Raw genomic sequence first — 25,564 nt, 5'->3', positions numbered from 1 at the left:
TGCCTCATTACCAAAGCAGCGCTAGGAGTTAGTAGGAATATCCTTATTTTATAAATAAGGCAATTAGGACTGGAAGAGAATATCTTCCCATAGTCACACAGCCCATAACGTGTTGTCATTAAGACAGTGGTCAGTAAGGTTATCAAAGAAGGAAACTTAGTTTAATAAAATATTTCCAATAAAAACAGTTTATGATTCTTGATATTTAAAAGATAACTTGTTGGTTCATGAGACTTAGTATTACGTTGAAAAGAATATAGAACTTGGTCACTGGATTTCTTTTCTTTCCCCCAAACTAGCTACACTGTTTGGCAGGATTTTTTGAAGTACGTGTGCTGTCATTTAGCAAGCTCTTGGTGTAGCCATTTGGCCTACTGGTCCCTTAGATACCAGAATCATTTAGGAACCTCCAAGCCAGTCTTGCCATGTCTAGGGAAATAGATTTCTTGTTGTTCATAAAGACAAGTCTTAAATTTGAGTCTGAGATTCTATATGAATAGTTGTAAAAAGATGAGCAATAAATGTGGTGAGAGGGCTAAGAGCATGAGACTGAGAATTAGGCACACCAGAGTCCAAATCCCAGATCATCTGTTTATGGCTCTGTGACTTTGGAAAGTTATTTAATCTGTTAGTCTTAGTTTCCTGATTAGCAGAAGAAGAAACGACTACTGTCTCATAAGGTGGCTTTGAGGATTAAAAGAGGCAGAACACATAAAGTATTTATTACAGTACTTGGTAAAGAGTCAAACAACCGTTCATTTTCACTAACTTTTAAGTTAACACTATGGAAATTCTTTACTTAATAATATCTAAAAAGTACATTATAATATACATTTTCCTATTAAGCTGTGGGACATAGAAACCATTATATTCCTCTGACAGTAGCTGTGTCATCTTTGAGTTTCCAGCAGCAAGGAGAGGACAGAGACCTATTAGGCTTGATGACTTTTGTGAAATGGTTTTGATATCACAGTATATCTTGTCATCATGAAAGTAAGCCGTGTAATGTTTCAAGTGCAGTTCTCAAAGGAGTAACTTTAACAAAAATTTAATTAGGTTAATCCCCACCTTCTACATTGAGTGTAGTTTACAGTTCCCTTCCAGTTCAGCCACTTATTTTACCATCAGCATAATAGTACGTATTTTGTACTAAATAGCAGAGGCATTTTTAAGAGAGATGAACTGCAAATGCTAGTTTCATTTTGATAATTCCGAAGGTATTCATTGAGCCCTTGCTTTACTAAGTTACTTCCAGGCAAGAGTACTGGAGTGGGGTGCCATTGCCTTCTCCCCTAAGTTACTTCAGTTGTGTCCAACTCTTCACGACCTTATGGCCCATAGCCTGCCAGGCTCCTCTGTCCATAGGATCCTCCAGACAAGAATACTGGAGTGGGTTGCCATGCCCTTCTCCAGGGGTTCTTCCTGACCCAGGGATCAAACCCAGGTCTCTTAAGTCTCCTGTATTAGCAAGTGGGTTCTTACCACTCACGCCACCTGCAAAGCCCAAATTACCCCAGGTGCTATCTGGCTGCAATGGTTGAATAAGCATGGTCCTTGTGTTCATGGATCTTAAAATTGAGTGAGGGAGTTTATTTCCCAATGTTCTTCCTCCTTGATCACATCTAGTGATATTATACAGATCTGGCCATTTAAACACTTGAAAGCTACCATTTAAATCAAGTCCCATATACTTTCTTGGCCCTAGGAGTAATGCTGTGAACTTGAAGTACCTTCTACCTTGTCTAACAATAGATAAAAATGAAATTCATAGGACAGTGAAGGATTATGTTCAATTTTATTGTTCCAGTATTTATAGAAGCAGCTTTTAGTTTTATATTCTTCTACTCTGGTAGAAGAAAGTAGTCTCCTTGAAAGAGGACTGGATTAACAGCACTAGGTTCTGATCCCTGCTATTGATTGATTATTTAGAAAATCAATGTCCATGAGCCTCCCTTTCATGATTTGTAAAATGGAGATAAAACCACTTGTTATGCCTGTTTTTCAAGATTCTTACAAGGATCAAACTGAAATATCAAGTATAAGCAAAATCAGAAAACAAGTTTGAGGCGTTAATATTTATTTTTCGAGGCACTGGATAGTTAGAAAGAAGTGCTGGGAATTCTGTTTTTTAAACACTATACAAATGAGGGTATTTCAGTTCTAGTTCCTGAAGATGTTTGTATTTACTCCCTTTGAAGAAGGAGTAGTAACAGGGCAGTGTTTGCAGCAATTTGCTAGTTTTTTGGGTTTTAGAATATTTCAGTCTAAAAAATTACACTGCTTTGGATATGCTTGTCTTGAGAATTATTTTGTATAAAATAACTATATTCTTTAGAAGTATTCTGAAAAACAGAACGCTGCTGCTGCTGCTAAGTCACATCAGTCGTGTCCGACTCTGTGCGACTCCATAGACGGCAGCCCACCAGGCTCCCCCGTCCCTGGGATTCTCCAGGCAAGAACACTGGAGTGGGTTGCTATTTCCTTCTCCAAGGCATGAAAGTAAAAAGTGAAAGTGAAGTCACTCAGTCGTGTCGGACTCTTAGCGACCCCATGGACCACAGCCCACCAGGCTCCTCCATCCATGGGATTTTCCAGGCAAGAGTACTGGAGTGGGGTGCCATTGCCTTCTCCGAAAACAGAATGCAGAGAATTTCAAATGATCTTGTTTAACCTTACGTTGTACGCTGATTTACTGACAAGTTTTTATTTTTGTGTTTCTGTGGCTTTAATGTGGATTAGTTTTCAAACCCAAATACTGTATAAGAAAAATCAGTATTTGAAAATTGATATTTGCCTAAAATCACAGTAATGAATGGGAAGGTCACAAACATAATTTGAATATCAGTTTTATGTGCCATGTGTATGTGGAGAATAAGTGGCAATTTTAATTATTATTTCTCTTTTCTTCCTGTCTGTGTGGTTTCAGTCTGAATCTAAACTTTATAATGGCTCAGAGAAAGACAGTTCAGCTTCAAGCAAGCTTACAAAAAAGGAATCTCTCAAGGTTAGTTTCCACAGTTATTTTATAACTAATGTTACGCTTTACCTGTGCTTTTGAAAGTAGGCTAATAAAGAAAGAAGTATTTGTATTCCTAAAGGAAAAAAAAAAAAACTGTTAATGTTTGTGTTTGCGTGGCATGCTGGAGTCAGCTGAAAAGGCTTTCTGATGACGTCCCAGCGCTGCTCTGCCCTCCGTGGGATGGGGGCTGAGGACGGGATGTCTGCACAGTTGGGCCTGAGTCCAGCACATCGCTGTGCTGTGGAACTCCTGATGGGAAGCTCTCTGCCCTTTGAACTTAGAGTTTCCTGACTGCTAGGTCATGGGCTGAATTTGGTCCACAGGTAGATACATTTTGTTTGACCTACACAATGTTTTAAAAATTTGAGCCAACAATTACAGGTCCAGGCTTTTAGCTTCCCTTAAGAAATAGGTAATACCGGACTTGCCTTCCAGAATGGCCACAGACCCTGGAGCTTAAGGAGCTCGTGCTTTCTGATTGATTCTTGATTCCCATACAGTCTGTTTTGCCACCCCCCTCCTCTTTTCCATATCTGATCCCATATGTATTTACATTTATAATCATATATTAAATCTGTTAATTCGCTTATGCACATTAATAAAGACCAAAGTCTAAATTTTTTTTGACTGTATAATTATTAAAATTTTGTTGTGTGTATGTAGTCTCTTTACCATTAAGTGCAACTAGGAAAATTTTGTGTTTTACTTTAAGAAAAATCACTGATAGGTTATCTTCTATTCATAAGCAATGCAAAGTAATAAATAATAAGGCTGCTCCACTGCTGCTTTCCCAGATTATCTCAGAAGTGACTTAGGAAGGGTAAAACTTTGATAATTTGAATGTATTAATTTCACTGTTGTGGTTTCTTAATTATTTATATCTTATGTATTAGTGTCAGGAAAGAGAGCAAGATTGTCCATCCTAAGTAGTTATAGCATTGTTTGTGGTATGAAAAACTGACAACAGAGTAGATTACCATCAGCCAGAGAGTATATTAAGAAACATTACAGAAGCAGTATAGCATGGTGGTTCAGACGTGTCTTTTAGAGCCGGTCTGCTTCTGTTTGCATTCTGCTTCCACGACTTACTTAGCGATGTGACACTGAGCAGTTTACTCTCTGGGTATCAAGTTTTCTCATCTAGGGAATAAGGATAATTATAGTCTTACTCCTCAAGGTTATTGTAAGTATTAAATGTGGTAGTACATGTAAAGTGCTAACAGTAGGGACAGGTACACAGAAGGTGTCCAGTAAATGTTACCTCTTATTGTTTTATTCATAGGAAGAATCTTTGTAGCAGTTAAAAGAATGAGGTAGGCAAGGAATGGAAATAGAGTTGAAATACTCCAAGAAATATTGGAGAACCTTTTTTTATGTGTTAGAAAAAGCAAAAGCAAACACAAAAGCTATGTATATGAAAAGACCTGAGTGTATAGTGTTTCCTGAATGTTATAGTGTTTTCCTGAAGGTTAACAGTGATCAATTCTGGGGGTCAGAATAGGAGAGGGTATATTAAAAATGGTTTTTAGCTTTTGTTGTTTGAAATTTTTACCATGAGTTCATATTCATGTATTGTGTAACTTTAAAAGGGTTAAAATTCTTTAAAAAAAAAAAAAAAAAAAGCTCTTCTGTCCTAAGATGCTAGAATTCTAAAAGAGGTTTAAAATTTTATTTTACAGTATAAAATTTTTACATTCCATAAAGTTAAAAAATTGAAAAGAAATTGCCTGTTTCTAATGAAGCTTTTTATTTTTCTATTATTTCTGTAAAATAGGTACAAAAGAAAAATTACCGAGAAGAAAAGAAAAGAGCCACAAAGGAGTTACTCAGTACAATCACAGATCCTTCTGTTATTGTTATGGCTGATTGGCTGAAGGTCGGTTTGTATTGTCTTGAATTCAAATTGCTGGATATTTACCAACTGGCATAGGAAAGCCCAGAGTGCACCTGCCTAAAAGCTTGTAAGACAAAAACAACTCTAGGATGATTTTTTTCACTGACGAAGAAGCCATTAATTGTATCCCAGAAGGTCTGTGTTCCAGTCTTAACAGAGAGCAGGAACCTTAATGTTGGCTCTCTTGACAGCAACATCAAATATGGATAGCAGTGCTTTTAAAAAGCTTTGTGATATATATGACAGGACATAGTCCAATCAATGTGAAGTGAAGAAATGTTCTGTTTGCTGTTCAAATTCTCATTTAGTATGGTTGTAGACTTGGTGTATATGCATTTTGGTGAAGATATGAGACAAAGTTAGTGTAAAAGTTGTCATTTGAAAAGCTTTAATTTTCCAAAAAACATACGTATTGCTATTTCCATATCTTATTTTTTTCCATATCTTATTCTTTTAGCCTCTGGGTATTCCTACTTATTTTTATTTCCATTTCTATCATCCTAGTCACTCTATTCTCTGTATCACTGTTATTTGTAGGATATTTGGTAGGAATTTTTTAGACTAATGCTAACTTTGAGAATGATTTTGTAAGACCCTGACTCCCAGAACGTTTCAGTACGTGGCTTTCACCTAAAAATCACCCCAGCCCTGAAAAGCTTTTCTCTTTCCCCAAGGGTAGGTACAGCCTTCAAACTAAAATCTTTGTGAGATCTGTCAGGAAAGTTCTCTTACCAAAATGTGAGTCTAGTGATAATTTCCTTGATAGTTGAAGTAATACTGAGGTCTTCTTGCATGTTATTCTGAAAACACCTTTGGACTTATATTGGCTCTACTTACTAAGTGTTTAAGCTCCAGATCTTGGTACTAAGAAAGTATATTTTAATGGCCCCTGACCTGGCCAGGAAGGTTAGGATTATTTTGAAACTGTTGATGTGATGCAGTCTCCCACTAGAATTTAAGTTCCTTAGAAGTAGCAGCCGGACAAGGCAATGGCACCCCACTCCAGTACTCTTGCCTGGCAAATCCCATGGATGGAGGAGCCTCATAGGCTGCAGTCCATGGGGTCGCAAAGAGTCAGACACGACTGAGCAACTTCACTTTCACTTTTTACTTTCACACATTGGAGAAGTAAATGGCAGCCCACTCCAGTGTTCTTGCCTGGAGAATCCCAGGGACGGGGGAGCCTGATGGGCTTCCGTCTCTGGGGTCACACAGAGTCGGACACGACTGAAGTGACTTAGCAGCAGCAGCAGCAGAAGTAGCAGCCATGCTGTTTTCACATTTATTTGTAGTGCTGGCTAATTAGTAGCTTAACAAATATACATCTAGTGAATTTTAAATGTACATTTTTTTGAAAATTTTAGATTAAAACACCGTATTTGTCTCTATTCATTTAGTATCTTGTGAAGCAGAAAAACAGACCTTTATTTCTGAAAATAAACTTATCTTTTTGTAGATTCGTGGCACCCTAAAGAGCTGGACCAAACTGTGGTGTGTGTTGAAACCTGGTGTGCTACTGATCTATAAAACCCAGAAAAACGGTCAGTGGGTAGGAACAGTCCTTCTGAATGCCTGTGAGATCATTGAACGTCCATCAAAAAAGGATGGCTTTTGTTTTAAACTTTTCCATCCTTTGGAGCAGTCTATTTGGGCAGTGAAGGTAAGTAAGCACTTGTTACCCAGGCAAAAATAAGGATGACAATCTGTAAGTAGAACTCAGCTAAATCAGTGAGTGACCGCCTAGCGGTTGCTGTCCTCTGCTAGGGCTTTGTTTCTGTCTGCAGTCACATTGTTCCTCCTTCCGTCTCTGCCCACAATGAAATGTGCACCAAAGTGCTTAGTTTATTTTACCTTTAAGATCAGACTTAAAAATTTCTCCGGAAAATGTTTCCCACATTTATGTTGTACCCTTTTCTCTCTTGCCTGTGTGGATTGTTTGCACTGTTTTTTAGTTTGCAGTTATGAGCTTTGCCTTGTAATATTGTATCTGGTTTACTGTGACTGTTTTTCTCTTGATCAATTTGTCAGACTCCCTAGAACAGAAGCTACCTTTTCTTTTGGTGGTCTTTCCTGCAGGGATGTAAACTTGGGACTGGAAGCCTGTAAACAGGAGTGGTCTTATTTACTCTTAAGAGGCAGCTTTCTTGGAAGATGGAGCTCTAACGCTTTTATAACTGAAAAGCATGACTGTGGTCACTGCTATGAATAGGAACAGAATAATGTTTGTAAATTTCTACTTTGTGTCAGGGACTCTTCAGCATACTATATGGAATCTTTTTTTTAAATTCTTCTACCTGTAAGGAGGATACAAATTTCTCTTATTACCCAGATAAAGAGATTGAGGCCTAAAGAAGTTACTTAAGTAATTTTTCTTGGAGTCATACTAGATTGAAACCAGGCAATTTGACTCATGGCCCTACTCTATAGTGGTTCTAGGACCTGGACCATAAATTATAAAGCCATTTGAAAACAACAAGGGGATACTGTAGGATTTGTTGAAATCATATTGATTTGTTTCTACTTTTTTCATTTTAAATGTTCCTCCTTACTTCCTGATGTATATGCTTCTTAAAATCCGTTTATTCTTTGATCTGACAACTTAAAAAATTATTTTTCCCAAGACCTAGTAAAAGTTCATTTCTCTCTTTCTTATATTTCCAGCTGTTTATTTAGGCTTCCAGAAATTTAGTGTTTCTTAGCTAGTAGTTTTTGTAGTGTGGAAATTCTCCATTAAATTAAAATTTGGTCTAGTATGTTAAATTTTAGGCTTTTTTAAAATATGTAAACCATCTGCAGAGATAATATTAAGTGTTAACTATAAATTCAGTTTTCTGGTAAGGAAGTTAAGTTTGGTGGAAGAGGAAAGGTTTCCTGACTACTTGACATTTGCTCTCAAGAAGCATGAAATTAACGCTTGCTTGCTTTTAAAAATTATACTCCGTGCCTTACTTAGTTTATTACAGGTAATAATGAATAATATAAAGTTGAGATCTCATAATACTATACACCGTTTATTTTGTTATTTTGCTTTTTAAGGGTCCAAAAGGTGAAGCAGTTGGATCCATAACTCAGCCCTTACCTAGCAGTTATTTGATCATCCGAGCCACTTCAGAGTCAGACGGTAAATAGAAATAATGGGTTGGATTTCGATCCTCATTTTTAAGGGTTTATTTCATATATGACTGTGTTTTCCTTTGGGAAATTTGTCTTTGGTATGGAATTTCAATAAAGGTATTATAATCACAAATTATTTAAAACACTAAGTATTTATATCATCAACTTGGTTGACAAACAGGGCTATCTGATAGAAAGGAAGCGTTGTATAATTGAGTGATACATTAGCAGCCTGGGGTTTCCACCTCATCTTTCATGACATGTCTGTTCTCTGGTAATTCATAGTTTTGTCATTTTAGAAACACATTTAATCATATTTATACTTTATCACTAAATATTAACATGAGACACCACGCGCATTATTTTTCTTTACGTAAGACATTCAAATGCGAGCTCCTCTTATGTACTTTATTACTTAATATTTCCTTCCTGAGACAAACATAGGGAGGGTTTAACTTATATGAGAGCAAGGTATCTTTAAACCCTTAATAACTGATAATGGATTTTTTCCCCCAACTTTTATGTTTTATAGTTTAGACCATCTTAGCTTAGGGAGTCATGTAACCTTCTAAAGTTTCCTTTCACTAGATGATTATTTTTTAAATTAAAATATCATATGCATGCATTTTCATTATGACAATGATTTATTTGGCTGATTTTTTAGTATATCTTGAAACAAATATATATGACTTCTTAGAGCAATTAGCATTTTTTTCTGCTAATACTGTTCTGAATTTTAATTTCAAAAATAGTAGGAGAGGAGGACTAAATTGGGAGTTTGGGATCGACATGTATACACTCCTATATTTAAAAAGGATAACAAACAAGGACCTACTGAATAGCACAGGGAACTCTGCTCAACAATCTATAACAACCTAAATGGGAAAAGGTTTTGAAAAAGAAGAGATATTTGTATATGTCTAACTAAATCACTTTGTTGTACACTGGAAACACAACACTGTAAACCAACTATATAGTCCAATATAAAATAAAATTTTAAAAAATATAGTCAACCACACATTAAAAAATTAAGTTGTTAATGTTTCTCCTGACTAATATGACAATAACATTATTTGTACAGGCATTTTTCTGACTTAAAATTGAGGTGCTAAAACTGGGGTAGATGTCTTATCAACAACAAAATATTATTTTAGTTTGTTTCCTAGTAGAAACGTAATTCTTAGGTATATTTTATGTACCTTTTTGGTACCTTCAAATTATACTATTAGAAACTTTTAAAAATTAAGTACACTTATTTTAGATTAAGTGTATTTCCTAATGTGCATTAATGCTATTTATTGACCAGTGGTTTCTAGATATTTAGAATGCAAAAAGCATTTATTATGCTGAAGAATTGCATTAAGAAGTCCTGGAAGGATTTTATGTTTTAATTAGCTTTTACAGTGCATGTTTTGAGAGAAGTAATATGTTCAGAAGTTAACTGTGATAAATTATGTTGGTGCTAGTTTTTCTAGTTCCTTGAGTTACACCGCTTTTGAATCTGCATTCTTCTAGGAAGGTGCTGGATGGATGCTTTGGAGTTGGCTTTGAAATGTTCTAGTCTTCTTAAACGTACGATGATCAGGGAAGGAAAAGAACATGACCTGAGCATCTCATCAGAGAGCACGCATGTGACTTTGTATGGCTTATTACGTGCTAACAATCTCCACAGTGGTGACAATTTCCAGTAAGTAGATATTGCCACTAATATGGTGATTATTTTCAAGACTGTGTTACTCACTAGGTCAGTCGGCAGGCAGAGAATTTTTGTATTGTATTTAGGATTGAAACTCATCTGCTTTAGACCCCTTTGTGTGCTTGCTCAGTCACTCAGTCGTGTCTGACCCTTTGCAACCCTGTGGACCGCAACCCACCAGGCTCCTCTGCCATGGGCTCTTTCAGGCAAGAATACTGGAGTGGGTTACCATTTCCTACTCCATTAAACTCCTATGGCCTAGTTTAAAATTTGTTTAGTTGCTGTGATGAAGTGTAGAAAGTTCTTTGATTCCAACTAATGTGACTTACTTGTTCTTTCCTAAATACAACCATACTAGCAATCTTGTCTTTGTGTACGGTGTTCCCTCCATTAAGAACGATTTCTAGTCCTCCTTGCTTTTTTTCTATCATACTCCTGTGTTTTCTTCAAGGCCAATCTCAATTTCAAATATTATATGTGAAGCCTTTCTTGCCTCATAAAAATGAGATGTAATTCATCCTTCTATTGCTGTTCTATAACAGTATTTTTTTTGTTTTGTTTTAAATGGGACTTGGCTTATTGTACCTGGTGTTTGTGGAATTCTTCTGTTATATGGTATTTCAAGTTTGAACTGTATATTTTTGTGGTTTTTTTTTTCCCCTGAAGCATTTGTTGTAGTTAATAGTAAAAAGAATTTTCTCCAAGGAAAGAAGAGGTTCAGAGGTTTGTTGTGGTTCAGATCTCTTCTGTTGCTTTGCAAGAGAAATAGACCTCCCCGTTTCCTCCCTGGCCCCAACCCTTGGCTTCTCTGTAGTCACTTACTGATACCAGCTTTGAGGTTATTCTCAAAGTGAAGCTGCTGCTCTCCTCTCCTCCCTGTAATCGGAACTGAACTTTTTTCTTCATTTTCTTTTAACTATTTTTCTTTACTCTGTTTTAAAACTACCGTTACCTGATCTTTTACAAGCTTTCTTTGTAGATCTATTAATGTAACCTATAGCTTTATTTTTGGAAAAGGAAATGGTAACCCACTCCAATGTTCTTGCCTGTAAAATCCCATGGATAGAGGAGCCTGGCGGGCTACAGTCCATAGGGTCACAAAGAGTCAGACACACCTGAAGTGACTGAGCAGCGTAGCTTTATTTTATCCTCGTATAGGAGCCTGAATGAGATAGGATGTCGGGGAGGGAGGTGCAACTTATACAGGAATGGATTTTTGAGGGGGCCTCTTCCCCTGGTGTTATTGAATACCAGGTAATCCTTAAATACTCTTATGTGGGGATCTTAAAAATTCATCTGCTCCACATATATATTCATTAAAAAAATTTGAGTCTCTTTTCCTTGTATGTAATTGGATAATATAAATATTGGACATGTTGAAGAAGCAGTGGTTTCTGGACATGTAGATGGTCAGCCGAGCATTTAAAAGCAAGCACGGGAAATCATCAAATAGAAGTGATGAAGTCTTGAAACTGGATAGCTTGCCAAAGGGGAAGAGAGGATAAAACAAAAAAGAAAATAAAAACCACACTGTGAGGGGTAAAGGAGAGACTAAATGGTAAGAAAGCAAAGACAGAAATTTTAGACTTAATGTTTTTTAAAAACATGTGATTGTAAAGGATAAGAAAGGAAATAGCAAGTATTCTTAAAAAGTGAATTTGTATTAGGAGTTCTCTGATTAAAATCTAAACATAGGAAGATTTTAAAAAATAGACACAAAAGTAAGAATCAAACGGCGCTTCTAGGGCCTGTTTTTACCTCAGCATTATTCAAGTATCAGTCATATATAATGGCACCATGTAGTCATTTGTAAAGAGCTTTATAAAATTTTTATACAAATGAAACACATAGGTACTTTCTCAAATAAGAAATTTCTAAAAAATTTTGATTCTGGAAATGATTTGTTTCATTATTTCATTTTTACACAGACTAGCAACCCTAATCATGTAAGTAAGAATAAGGTTGGGTATTAGCAGCTTAACAATTTTAGGCTGAAAGTTCATTTCCTTAAGCTGAAATTTCCATTTCTAATTCTTCCTGGATTTTTTTCCAGGGTTAAACTTATCAATCAAGTATTAAATCAACATAATTGCCTCATATGTTTTCTCCTTTATTTTTGGAATTACTATGAGTGAATTTGGAGACCTTTACAGGTAGAAAATCATAATTCATTTGTGTTCACTTGAAAATCTGGTGGTTTTGACCCGAAGTTTTTCTCTAGACCAGAAGTGATAGGTTGATTCAAACATTCAAGTGATGTTTATAAAACTAAGAAAAAAGTCTAGCAAGAAATAGTCTAAAATTTTTGTTTTGAAAAATTTAGACCTAAAGGATAGAGAAGCAAGAGCTCAGAGTGTCATCTTTTAATATTTTCCAAGTTTTAGTTTCTCTACGCCCCCAATTATCTGTGAAGTGAGAATAATCATTTTACTTATCTCATAGGGCATTTTTACAATTAAGTAAGTTAAACTATATATAAAACACTTAGAATGGTGTCCAGCACATAGTAAATTCTCAGTAAGTGTTACATATCATTCTTACTTAAAAATTAAATATTCTTAACCTCCTTTATCCTTCCTGCTAATAATTCTTTCCCTTAAGGTTAAATGATAGTGAAATTGAACGACAGCATTTTAAGGACCAAGATATGTATTCTGATAAATCTGATAAAGAAAATGATCAAGAGCATGATGAGTCTGACAATGAGGTGTTGGGGAAAAGTGAAGAAAGTGACACAGACACATCAGAAAGGCAGGATGACTCATACATTGAGCCTGAGCCTGTTGAGCCTTTAAAGGAGACTACCTACACTGAGCAGAGCCATGAAGAACTCGGAGAGGTAACAGCTTGTGATTTTCAAGGATTTTTATTTTCTATGAATTTATAGATGTAATTGAAGATATTTGTATAACCTATTGCTTATTTTCCTAAAAGAGAATAGTATTCATATAATACTTACTTTAAACCACTAAATATATATACTCATACAAATGCCAATGTAGTATATTGAATTTAAAGTTTATATTTTCTTCAGGTTTTCTTTTGAAATAAGATACTCCTTGATATTATTGCCAGATACAAAGTAAACTGCAGGGAAGTGTGAATTTATAACTTTCTTGTTGCTAATGCATAGAAGTAAACATAGTCTAAATAGAGTATGATATTTTTTGTAATGGATTCTTTGAAAATATCATTCACTTTAGTGTCTCTTGCAACTACCCTTTTACTGAATTTTATAGCTATTGACTAATTGCCTAATGGATTGTTTTCACATTTTGAGAATGCTTGGAATAATCCTATAGTGAATTATTTTTTTCTGCACTAGCTGTCTTATCTACATACATATCTATGCTTCTGAAATAAATACGATATTTCAGTATTATTTGTTAATTGCAAAAGGCAGGGGAAGCATCGCAAACAGAAACTGTGTCTGAAGAAAATAAAAGCCTTATCTGGACTTTGCTGAAACAAGTTCGTCCTGGTATGGATCTATCCAGGGTGGTCCTGCCTACATTTATTTTGGAACCCCGTTCTTTCCTGGATAAACTTTCAGATTACTACTATCATGCAGATTTCCTGTCTGAGTAAGTAAATTCTCATTTCTTAAAAGATGCTTCGTGGTTTTAGAGATATTTCAGAGTGCTGTTTTCAGTTGTTGGCTTCCCCGGTGGCTTAGACAGTAACGTGTCTGCCTGCAATGCGGGAAACCTGGGTTCGATCCCTGGGTCGGGAAGATCCCCTGAAGAAGGAAATGGCAGCCCACTCCAGTACTCTTGCCTGGAGAATCCCATGGATAGAGGAGCCTGGTGGGCTGTCCATGGGGTCGCAGAGTGTCAGACATGTTATGCTGTACCAAAATCCAGCTCTGATGAGATCCTGTTCTCTCTTCTCCACCACTAGTATAGTTGACCTTAATGAGAAGTAAGTTTAATGCTTTGCTGTGATGTTTCTATTTATGAGGTCAAATGAGGTGATCGCAAGCTTGAGGAAGACAGGAATTCCGCCTCTGCCTTGACAGCACTGCCATCACAGGCTCCCTGACCTGTGTGCTAACCCAGCACAGGGAGAGCTGGTTGGCGTTCTGTGTTCTCCTCACCTGAGTCCTCGTGCAGGTCCTGTGCTGGGGCTTCTGCTTGTGTCTGTGCTATCCTCTCTGTACGCAATAAGGCGTGTGCAGCTTATTGCATCTGGAACACCCTGCCAATTGCTGGCTCATGGCATAAATCCCCACTCTCTTTGTTTTTCTTCCTGCCAGCTGATCCTGGGTGTAATTCTGAAAAAGGCAGGCCTGAAGGAGGTAGAGGAGGATCTGCCTGCCTCCTTCCCAGCAGTTTCTTGAAGAACCATACTTTTCAAGGTTCCACCTGCTGCCCCCATTCCAGCAGCAGTTTCAAGGCGCTGTGTTTTCTGAGATACAAGGTTCTGGCCTTGTGACCGGATTTTTAGATTCTTCATCAGTATCTTTATTCAGTTTATTAGTGAATTAGTTTATTAATGAATATTGCAAGGAAAAAAAGCATAAGCTGATTCAAAGGATAATTGATAAAACTGTGGGAGATTTTTGCAAATTAAATCATACATGAAGTGTTAAGCTCCCTAAAATAAAAAGAGTTCTTAACTAGTGAATGAAAATGATCAATAACTTAATAGAAAAAAGAATGGAAGAAATGACCAGGAAGTTTAAAAATGAAGTATAGGAACAAGGAATTCTGCAGGCAAGAATACTGGAGTGGGTAGCCATTCCCTTCTCCAGGGGATCTTTCCAACCCAGGGATCGATCCCAGGTCTCTTGCACTGCAGGCAGATTCTTAAGGCTTCCCTGGTGGCTCAGGTGGTAAAGAATCTGCCTTCAATGCATAAGACCCAGGTTCACTCCCTGGGTTAGGAAGATCCCCTGGAGAAGGGAATGGCTACCCACTCCAGTACTCTTGCTGTCTGAGAATCCCACAGGCAGAGGAGCCTGGTGGGCTACCGTCTATGGGGTCACACAGAGTTGGACACGACTGAGTGATAACACACACAATAGAGACACGTCCTTAAACATGTAAACTTAACTTTAAATAAGAAAAGTGCAAATTCAAACCATAGTAAGATCTATTTTTTCATCCATCTCATTGACCAAAAATCTAAATTTTCTTGTACCTCAGTTCTCCTTTTTTATCTACCTAGAAACTTATCTCTCTCAAAATATGAGGCAGGTTCCGATGAATCACAATAAGATCTTCAGAGATGCCCATTTCCCCAAATTGAGAGATTGCACTTCAGGCAACACAAAGTATTGGGGAGGCTGTGAGGGGCAGCAGGCGCTCATAGACTGCTGCTGGCTCATCCAGACTTGCACGGTGCCTTTGAAAGAAACCTGGCAGTATTTACCAAAATTATGTCAGTGCATTCAGTCCTTTGTCCAGTAATCCTACATCTGAGAATAACTCCTACAGATACAAGTCTACATATACAAAATGATACACATACAAAATTGTGGCAGCAGGGCTTGAAATAGCAAAAGATTACATAACTCAAGTGTCCAGCCACAGTTGACTGGTTAAGTAATGTATGGTATATCCACACTAAGGAAGAGCTTATCACACTAAGACTGATTTAGAGGGATCATCAGGATTTTATGTGTGTGTGTATGTTAAAAAAAAATAAAAGCAAAGTACGAAAGTACAAAAGAAGGCATTGTTTCCTCTCCCTTTTAAAGAAAAAGGCTATATATTATATTTACTTCTTTATGCTCTAAGAAAACTGTGCATAAAAAGAAACATTTTTAAAAGAAAGTTGCCTATGGCAGGTTAAGTAGGAAGAACATGGAGCCATGGGGCAATGGCAAGACTATATACTTTTTTATATTGCTTTGGAGTTTGAACTGTGTATTCTACATGCATGTAAAGTTTTAAATAAATTTCATAATAAGAGAATTTAAAGCAAGAAAAGAAGAGCACAATCAGAGGGAAAACTCCCGAAAAGTTCAAGGACTTTAAGTTGCACAGTTGTCAGCAAGCCTAGGCCTAGCCTCCTCCATCTCATACTTTATCTCAAAACTCACCATATTGGACCTTTAGACATGCTTAAAGGGAGTAGTATAAATAGTTAAATTGCTATGTTTGTGTGTGTGTGTGTGTATATGTATATGTATGAAACTTCTCAGATTGACTTCTGAAAAACAACACAATCAGTGTTTTACTATTTCCAGCAATAGCAGAAGGGCAAGAGGACAGGTAAGTCATAGCTTCTACAACTGTCTCTTTTAAAATGAAAATTGTTCTTTATCTATTAAATTGGTAGTTATTAAATAACTCTGGAAAATCAGTTGGTAGCAAATAGGGGAGATTCAAGTCTAAAGATGGGATTAAAACCTTTTTGATTGATATAAGTTATTTTGTCTTCCATATTGGTGATTTGAAATTTCTGCATTTTATACTAGGGACTAAAAGGGACATAGTCATGTGCTTCAGAGAGGCAATTTCATGGAAGAGGCTGATGTACTATAGCGCTCACCAGCTACTATTGATCGCTTCTAATTAACATCACCAGCTGAAAATAGGCTAGATCAAGTGCACGTGGTCCTTTTCTGACAAAAGGACCAAAGACTTCTAATGAAATCATTAGCAAGACTGCTTGGCCATTGCTTCATCATTGCAAATGCTAGGGATCATGCAGTGTGTGAATCTCAGAATCTATTTTTATTTTTTTCAATCACAATTTCAAATAGAACTCTAGCAATATCTAGGGTTCTATAGAACCCGAGTTGAGAAACCTTGGTTTAGAGACTTTTCAAAAACTACTTAAGCAGAGGCTGGGGCAATATATCAAATAATAAGAAAAATGGGGAGAGAAATAACTAGATTATGCAAAATGACTCTTGCATACTGATTGACATGGTTACTTTTACCATCTGTTTTAAATATGAATTGTGTACTTTCCTATCATTTCATATTCAGTTGTTGGCTTCATTAATATTAGGGAGACTTAGTGATATGTTCTATAAAATTTTTGCATGTTGTCATTTTGTTTTTTAGGGCTGCTCTTGAAGAAAATCCTTATTTCCGTTTGAAGAAAGTAGTGAAATGGTATTTGTCAGGATTCTATAAAAAGCCAAAGGTAGTGTTTATGTTTTACTTTCTTTAGCCTTATATATTTTGGGGGGGTTATCTTAGATTATTTATGAATAATTACTATGCAAGCCCTCTTTCAGTTAGCAAAATTTCAAAATACTTGTTTAGACCTATATTCTGATTGAAGTCATTTAGTTTTATTTCATGTCATTATAATTTTATAAGGATAATTCTCAGATGATACAGTTAAGCCCATCTTGACTGGTTTAAGTTAGTACTTTGAATCTTCCATGTTTATAATTTGAAACTTGTATGTTTTTTACTAGGGACTGAAGAAACCTTATAATCCTATACTTGGTGAGACTTTCCGTTGTTTGTGGATTCATCCCAGAACAAACAGCAAAACTTTTTATATTGCTGAACAGGTATTAGAAATGCTTGTTATAGAAGGAAAACTGATTTGGAAGTTAAGATTTTTTTTAGAGAAAATATTAACTCAGTAAACTCACTGTTGATTAACCTTTCTTATTAGTGAACATTTGATAAGCATTTAACCTCTTAATACTGACAACTACTAAATACCATACTCTTACACTCATAGAATCCTGTAATCAAAATGAGTCTTTATTTTTCTTGCTTTGCTGTTTGTTTGTTTGTTTGTTTGTTTTTGTGGCTGGATACTTCAGTGGTTCTCCAATTCCTGAGTCAAATTTAAAGCCATTTCTCTAACATTCAGGGTCTTCTGTATCTTTCTAAATTTATCTTACATTGCTGGCCTTTTGGGGCTTCCCTGGTGGCTGAGCTGGTAAAGAATCTGCCTGCAATGTGGGAGACCTGAGTTCGATCCCTGGTTTGGGAAGATCCCCTGGAGAAGGGAACAGCTACCCACTCCAGTATTCTGGCCTGGAGAATTCCATGGACCATTTAGTCCATGGGGTCACTGAGTCAGATACCACTGAGCGACTTGCACTCACCTGCCTTTGTAAGCACTCCACAGTAGTCTAATCTGTGCATTCACAATTAGATAACCTGATATTGCACTTTTTTGCCTCATTATTTTTAAATTTAATTCTCCAACCCTATTTCTTCCCAGATATTCATGTAAATAAATTCTGGCCTGCTTACCTTTAATATAGGGAATGTAAGGAGGATGAGAATACAATGTGTTATTTGAGAAACCTTCATCTTCCCAATAAATTTTGATGTACTCCTCAGATTGAAAGCACTTTATCTGTATTAGTTTTTTAAATGATTGCATTTTAGTTTGCTGTAATTCTTCACTAAGTTGAAAAGCTTGAGAAGTGATTAATTTTACCTTTGGCTCATTTTAGAAACCTTAAGATGTATATGTATCAAAATATTAATTATTAAAATGACACATTTGTTAATGCTTTTGTTAGCTTCTTAGGTCTATTCAGTAATCTACATGAAGAGTAGGCACTGTATTAGTTATTCATTGTTGTGTAACAAATTCAAAACTCAGCGGCGTAAGACAACAAGCACTTACTACATCGTATAATAAGGTTAGGGATCTGAGAGCTGTTTAGCTGGGTGGTTCTGGCTCAGGATCTCTCCTGAGGTTGAGGTCAGGATGTCAGCCAGCTTTGCAATCTTCTGAAGGCTTCTGCTTCCAAGGTCATCGCATGGCTTTTGCAAGGAGGTCAGTACCTTATCACATGGGCCTCTCCATAGTTGTTCACAACATGGAAGCTGGCTGTTCAGAGCTAATGATTTGAGAGAGACGTGCACACACCAAGATACACGCTGCCTTATAGCCCAGTTTCAGAGGTAACATACTATGACTTCCACACAAACTGACCCGGGAGCTCGTCTACTGCTGTGGACACCAGGAGGTGGGTTTCCTTGAGACACATCTTGGAGATTGGTTCCTACACTCATCAGTATTTAATTTTACTGTTAAATACTTACCAAATATTTCTTTTAATTCATTATTAGAATATACTTCTAAGACTTGAGCTTTGCATAATATCACAGTAATATGCTTAGAATTATTATATTTTCATGTATGTTTCTTGTATCCAATAGGTGTCTCATCATCCACCAATATCTGCCTTTTATGTCAGTAACCGAAAAGATGGATTTTGCCTTAGTGGTAGTATCCTGGCCAAGTCCAAGTTCTACGGTGAGTCTACCCATGTCTCAACCTATACCCTTTTCTGGGATGTAGTAGTTTCTGGTGAGCTTTAATATAGACAATGTCTTGTACTGTTTTCAGCAAGGGATTGTGTGTCATTTTAAGTAACAGTTTTCCTTGGATAATGCCTTTTCGTTTTTGTTGTTTTTCTTTGCTCATTCATAAATAGAGGTTTCATCTATGTGTAAATTTACTGCAAACACCACTTATCAAAAGACAGAATAATGACTGTCCACTGTAGCTCGCCATTTTGGCCCACAATATATTTCTTTTGCCTTTAGCTCTACTAAGATTTTTTGTTTCATCTCACTGTACCTGAGGGGTTGATCTTTTGATTTAGTCTTTGACTAGAGAGAGAGAGAATCTAAATATAGTTAGAATACTTGTCCAGAGTCCAATATTGAAAGTAATGATATTTTTACCTTGAGTCAAGTAATATACTACTAAAAACTTTTGTAAAAGAAAAAAAAAGGAAAATAAAGAAATATGTACAGTAGGAAATCTTAATCTAAGACCTGTGACAATTCAAACAAGCAGAGCATCGCTTGATGCTTTTTGTTTGGCTTTTGAGTTTGATTTTTTTTGCCTAGTTTTATATTCTGCTTGTTTCAGAGTGTGATCATTTTCTTCTGAAAGTGCATGTATTTGAGTTTTTCCCCACTGTACCCTTCATCTCTTCATGTCCCTTCCCTGGCTATAGTGTAGATAGCTTTTGTGAATGTGTGTTCTACCCTTGTAGAATTTTTATTGAGTACCAGCTACACTTTCCAGGATTACTTGCAGCTAGCCTTCTTTTTTTCAGTGTTATAGTGAATATAGTTGTGTATATCAGAGCTATCTGTTCCTTTGTAATTTGAAAGAATTTACTAAGTTCAGACTTTGTAGGGGCAGTTTTTTTGGTAACTTCTTCATTTCTTCTTTGGTTATTGACATCCTCATATAAAAACTTCTTGCTTGGAGAGTTTGATAATTTATTTTGTTTTAGGAATTGGTGCATTTTCTTGAATCTAAATTAAGCTAAATTTAATGACATCTGGGCAGAGTGTATTCCTCTTAACAAGTAGCCTCTTGACATTTTGATGTACTAAATTATCAGTTTTTCCTTTGATGGTTTTTGCTTTTGATGTCACAGAAAAATCCTTTCTCACTTCAGCTATGTAATAATTCACTTATATATTCTTATACTTTTATGCTTTCATTGATCTTTAATTTGCCTGGAATTTACTTTGATGTATATATTGTGAATGGAGTGAAGCAAGAACACAACTTTCTTTTCCTAAAAGCCAATTAATTTTCTCAGTGTCTATTTATAAATGATTTTTAGTGTCATTATTTTCTATTTCAGGTTCTGTCTTCTCAGGTCTGTTGGTCTGTTTTTTTTCTTGTACCACTAGTCTTTGCCCTAAGAACCATTTATTTTTAAATGGGTTTCCTATATTTTGTGGAGCAGGTGAAATATAGGTACTTAGCTATGGGTTAAATAATTTATCATCATTTGGGACAGCTGCTCTTGTTTTTCAAATAGTATGCATGAACCGTCAATTTCATAATCAGAATACGAGTTAAGATTTTGGAATTCTGAACCCCAGTCTTGACTTACCAAATCAAAATCACTGGGCTCAAGAATGTAATTTTTACAATCTCCTCAGGTAATTCTAATGTACACTATAATCTGAAATAGCTTATGATACAATGTTAAATGAAAAGCAGAATACATCTATGCTCTGAGTCACCTCTACTTTAAAAGTATTCATGTTTTTAAAGTAAAAGTAAACATGCATTCATGTTTAGGAAAAAAAATCAAGATTTCATGATTAACCTGAATTATAGAATTATGGATAATTATCTTTTGATTTTTCAACTTGCTCATGAAGAACACATATTTCCTCTAAAATAAGGAAACAGTTATTTTAAGATATAATATGGCTATGAATACTATATCATAAAAGATAAATGATTTAATGATAAGCCAGTACATGTATACAGTTGAATGCAAAAGATCTGTGTGGTTTTACTGTGTTAAAAATGTATATGGACAACAATGCCTGAATAAAGCCCTCCTGGACCATCCTTCTCTCTACCTCTGGCCCTAATACCAAAGGCAGCTGCCTGAAGGTATTAAAGAGAGAGCAGATGCAGGCAAATTCAGTGGGAGTCCACAGTCATAGGTCAGAAATCACCCAGAATGAACCCTTGCTTCTCAGCTTCAGGTTACGTACGGTCAACAGGGTAAGCTGGTAGAAACACTGCAGCCTTTCCAGCCTGGAGCACCAAACGCTGAATTCGAAGAAACCATGGCCACTGGACAGAGAATGGGAATCTGAAAAGGAAAAGGGCCAGAGAGGGGGATCTCAAATTTACTGTTGTAAAATCATCCACAGTATTCTCTTACCCTCTTTTCAGTGTCTGTAGGCTCTGTCGCGATTCTGCTCATTTTGTTCCTGATTTGTGTTCTTTATTTTGATCTGTCTGTATCAATTCTTGGCTTCCCTAATTTTCTGAATTATCTGTCCACTTTATACACTGATGTCTGCTCATCCTTATTTCCTTTCTTCTACCTACTTGGAATTTAATTAGTTCTTTTTCTAATTTCATAGGGTCAAAAGTCGGATCACTGATTTGAATTTTTCTTGTTTTCTAATTTAAGTTGTAAATTTCCCTCTACTGTAGATATCTGATAGATGTCCTCAATATGTTTAGTTTGTTTTGGAATGGTTAAATTATTTTCTGTTAAATTTAATAAGCAATATTTATTTCAGGAAACTCATTATCTGCAATATTAGAAGGAGAGGCACGGTTAACTTTCTTGAATAGAGGTGAAGATTATGTAATGACAATGCCATATGCTCATTGTAAAGGTAAATATTTTCTATACTTGTTAGATTTCCCCTAAATCTTCTTTTTAAGTAAATGTATTTGACTGTAGTTTGTTATGTTTTGAGATTGATGGAGTTACTTGGCCTTTTGTTTGAAAGTGTCCTTGATTTACAGATACGCAAGATCATTGTTATCATCTGCTGAATACTTCTATGGTGAATTAATTCACCACAATAGACTTTCTGTGACATGTATATTAGTTTGGTAGAGACTAATTTATAATAATGGAATTTCATTTGCCTTATCTGCAAGTTGCAAAATTTGATGAGACTATTATTTCAGAATCTTTGCAAGTGATTTTCATTTTTTTGTACCATTACCCATTCCTTAAATGTTAATTTACTGCTTTTCACTATAACAGGCTCCTTAAAATTTTTTCTCATCCTTATTTGGCAATTTCTTAAAAATTAATGTATTATGCTTTTCTCTCATTATTCAGTGTACAGATAAAGATAGTAAATAATAACTATCAGGACAGGACAGGCATTCAACTATTCTGTGCACTCTACATTTATAAACACATCTAATCATGCCAGTAGCCCTATAAATGAGGTAATATTATCTTTGTTTGATGGACAAGCAAACAAGGCAGAAAGCGGTTAGCACAGGCTCTGCAGTCTGTACTGTAGTTCTGTATGGCATCATCGTAAACACTGTGCTCCATCATTACCTATACCATCCTTTCCAACCCATTTCTTAAAAATAGCCTTTTAGGGTAATTATCCTCTATTTTAGGAACTGATTCATGACAACATAGAAATTACTTAATATGGCCTCATTTCACAGATGAAAAAACTTGTAAGGGTTAGGAATCTTACCTAAAACCAGACCAGCTAGTTAGTAAGAATGCTGAGACTAAGCTCTGGGCTATTTGAGCCCATCCATTGTACCATGAATCTACCTGGTACTAAGCACAAGAGTGCCAGCTTGTGGCCTGAGGCTGGATGATTCTTGGAGCTTCACGTGTGGTTCTTGAAATAAGCAGGAAGTGAAACACTTGAAATCATGATTTGATAAATATATTTTTTAAATTTTGGAATAAGTAAAATGATATTTTATGTAGATAAATACCTGATGCCAGACCTAAATAGCAACAGGGAAAACTTTTCATAGCACTGCTTATATTGTAGGGAAAAAAGGAAATTATAGCCTCTTGTGAATGAGGAAGTTATTATTTTCTACCTTTGTATATATTTTCTAAGATGTGTTCCCTAAATCAGTAGTCTCCAATTATTTTATAAAGCAAGAATTCCATAGTCAAATAACTTGGAAACATTGCATAGTCTGTTCCTCTCTTGAAAATTAGCATTGTGTATTTACATATTAAAGACTGCCATGGGAGTTCAGTCCAACTTGGAAGGCATTATGCTAAGAAGTAAAGTCAGATAGAGAAGGACAAATACAGTGTATCACTTATACATGGAATCTAAAAAATACAACAAACTAGTGAATACAACAAAAAAAAGAAGCAGATTGGCAGATATAGACAACAAACTAGTGGTTACCAGTTGGAGTGGATTTTAGTGGTCGGGAAGTAGAGGGCACAGCTATTGGGTGTAAGATAGGCTCAAGGATGTGTATACAACATGGGGAAAATAACCAAGATTTTGTAATAACTGTAAATGGAAAATAATCTTTTAAAAATTGTATGAAATTTTTTAAATTTTTAAAAATTCAATCTGAAATGTTGTTTAAAAAATCAAATTGAAGAAAGACCTGTTATAGTATGATTTATGCAAAATGAGCTTATATAGTTTCTGTGCATACATGGTAAAAATATACAAACTATGGAAATTAGTCCAAGAACATACACATACACACAGGCTGTTTAACTCATCAAACTCAGAATTTCCCCAGCTTTTAGTCAAGTGCCAAAATGGGGAGATTTTTAAATTTATCTTACACAGTTGATTATTGTTGTTTGCAGTACTTTTTATAATGTCACCATAATGCTTATTGTTACGCTTATTGTTACACTCCAATGTGAAATTAATGAATGCCAAACTATTGCTCCTAGAGGAAACACATGGTGAGGTTCTCGTGAGCCTTCTGTCACTGTATTTTCATTACCCAGTCAAAACATAACTTTGTTTTTATTTGTGTGCTTAGTCGCTCAGTCAATGTGTGACCCCCCATGCCCTGTAGCCCGCCAGGCTCCTCTGTCCATGGGGATTCTCCAGGCAAGAATACTGGAATGGAGCTATGCCCTCCTCCAGGAGATCTTCCAACCCAGGGATCAAACCCAGGTTTCCCGCATTGCAGGCAGATTCTTTCGAGACAAGGATTGCTTTCTTTATCGTGGCATATGTTTTTGATTCATTAACATGGAATTAATAGCCAGCAGCACTATAACGCATGCCTAAACCAAGCATTAACGCACATATTTGCTCTGTAAGGCACATCACAGTCTTCTGTGCTTAGGAACACCAAAGAGCACTTTAGCACTACGTTTGGGGGATTGTAAATAGTAAAATCACCAACAAGAAGTACAAAAATGTGGCACTGAATACACTGCATAAAAGACTCTGCATGAGCAGTGAAACCAGAAGTCAGCATCTCGCCTTGTTTGACTTCAACTCCAGTGTGCGCATTGGACAATTCAAATATTTCACCCACTCTGCACACATCCATGAATGACTGCAAAAATGAAAAAATGCTCTGGGTAGGGACTACTAACTTATTTTGGTGAGAATAGGGAATTCCCTGGTGGGAATAGGGAATTCCATGGTTAGGACTTTGACTTTCACTACAGGGGGCATGGGTTTGATGCTTAGTGGGGGAACTGGAAACTAAGATCCTACATGCTGTGTGGTACAGCTTTAAAAAAAAAAAAAAGGTATTTTAGTGAGAGTATTAATTTGCAAATGTAGAATCTGCAGATAATGTGGATCAACTATTATCTTTTTAAATCTTTCAGAACCAACTTTGTGTTTATATTATAGATTGTTATTGGATAGGATAGAATCCTCTTGGATTATTAGTTTCTACTAGAAGGAGATTAAATTGTAAAGTTCTGCTTATGATAAGCCAGTGTCTCTCTCTTCAAACTTTTGTCAAAAATTTTTTTTTGTTGTTTAGGAATTCTTTATGGCACAATGACACTGGAGCTTGGTGGAACAGTCAATATTACATGTCAAAAAACTGGATACAGTGCAATACTTGAATTCAAACTAAAGGTTAGTAGAGAATGATAGGAAGTATCACCTAGTTAAAGAGGAGCTATGCTATAAATATTGAACAAAGAGCGCAATTTTGTTCCTATTTGAAAACTAAATATAAGAACACAGAATTAATGAAAAGGCAGCCTTGGAAGATTCAAATCAATAGAAAGCTGGATTTTCTTAGTTAATAAAACTGTTGGCGAGTGAGTGAGTGAGTGAAAGTCTCTCAGTCGTGTCTGAGTCTTTGCAACTCCGTGAACTATACTGTCCATGGAATTCTCCAGGCCAGAATACTGGAGTGGGTAGCCTATCCCTTCTCCAGGGGATCTTCCCAACCCAGGAATTGACTGGGGTCTCCTGCATTGCAGGCAGATTCTTTACCAACTGAGCTATCAGGTAAGTCCATAGGAAATTTAAGAAGAGAATGAATGGAAATTTCTTAGTAAATTGAAGCACTGCTTTACAGAATACCAAAAAATATATATCTGAAAAGAAGTATGTATCAGCTTGAGCTATAGCTGTGTACATTGAAGGATTTGTATTACTTATTATTTCTGACTTAACATATTCTGAAATTTGCAAGCGTAGAAACA

At 36.1% G+C, this 25,564-nt stretch overlaps 1 protein-coding gene across 5 annotated transcripts in view; it reads left to right on the top strand.

Annotated features, from left to right (window-relative positions):
* Positions 1–25,564, top strand: part of OSBPL8 (oxysterol binding protein like 8) — a 166,933-nt gene that overhangs the window by 124,114 nt on the left and 17,255 nt on the right. For all 5 annotated transcript variants that reach the window (XM_070788841.1, XM_070788839.1, XM_070788843.1 and 2 more), the window contains 12 exons: positions 2,927–3,004; positions 4,794–4,895; positions 6,370–6,573; positions 7,950–8,034; positions 9,543–9,714; positions 12,325–12,562; positions 13,123–13,307; positions 16,743–16,824; positions 17,105–17,203; positions 18,825–18,921; positions 21,693–21,791; positions 24,889–24,986. In XM_070788841.1, the coding sequence (XP_070644942.1) occupies positions 2,927–3,004; positions 4,794–4,895; positions 6,370–6,573; positions 7,950–8,034; positions 9,543–9,714; positions 12,325–12,562; positions 13,123–13,307; positions 16,743–16,824; positions 17,105–17,203; positions 18,825–18,921; positions 21,693–21,791; positions 24,889–24,986 (1,539 nt within the window). The remainder of the gene's footprint in view (positions 1–2,926; positions 3,005–4,793; positions 4,896–6,369; positions 6,574–7,949; positions 8,035–9,542; positions 9,715–12,324; positions 12,563–13,122; positions 13,308–16,742; positions 16,825–17,104; positions 17,204–18,824; positions 18,922–21,692; positions 21,792–24,888; positions 24,987–25,564) is intronic.

This window comes from Bos indicus, chromosome 5, assembly GCF_029378745.1.
Source record: "Bos indicus isolate NIAB-ARS_2022 breed Sahiwal x Tharparkar chromosome 5, NIAB-ARS_B.indTharparkar_mat_pri_1.0, whole genome shotgun sequence".
In the NCBI taxonomy this organism is placed as follows: domain Eukaryota; kingdom Metazoa; phylum Chordata; class Mammalia; order Artiodactyla; family Bovidae; genus Bos; species Bos indicus.
The sequence above is the reverse complement of the archived record's forward strand: the minus strand, read 5'-3'. Positions and strand labels throughout refer to the sequence as shown.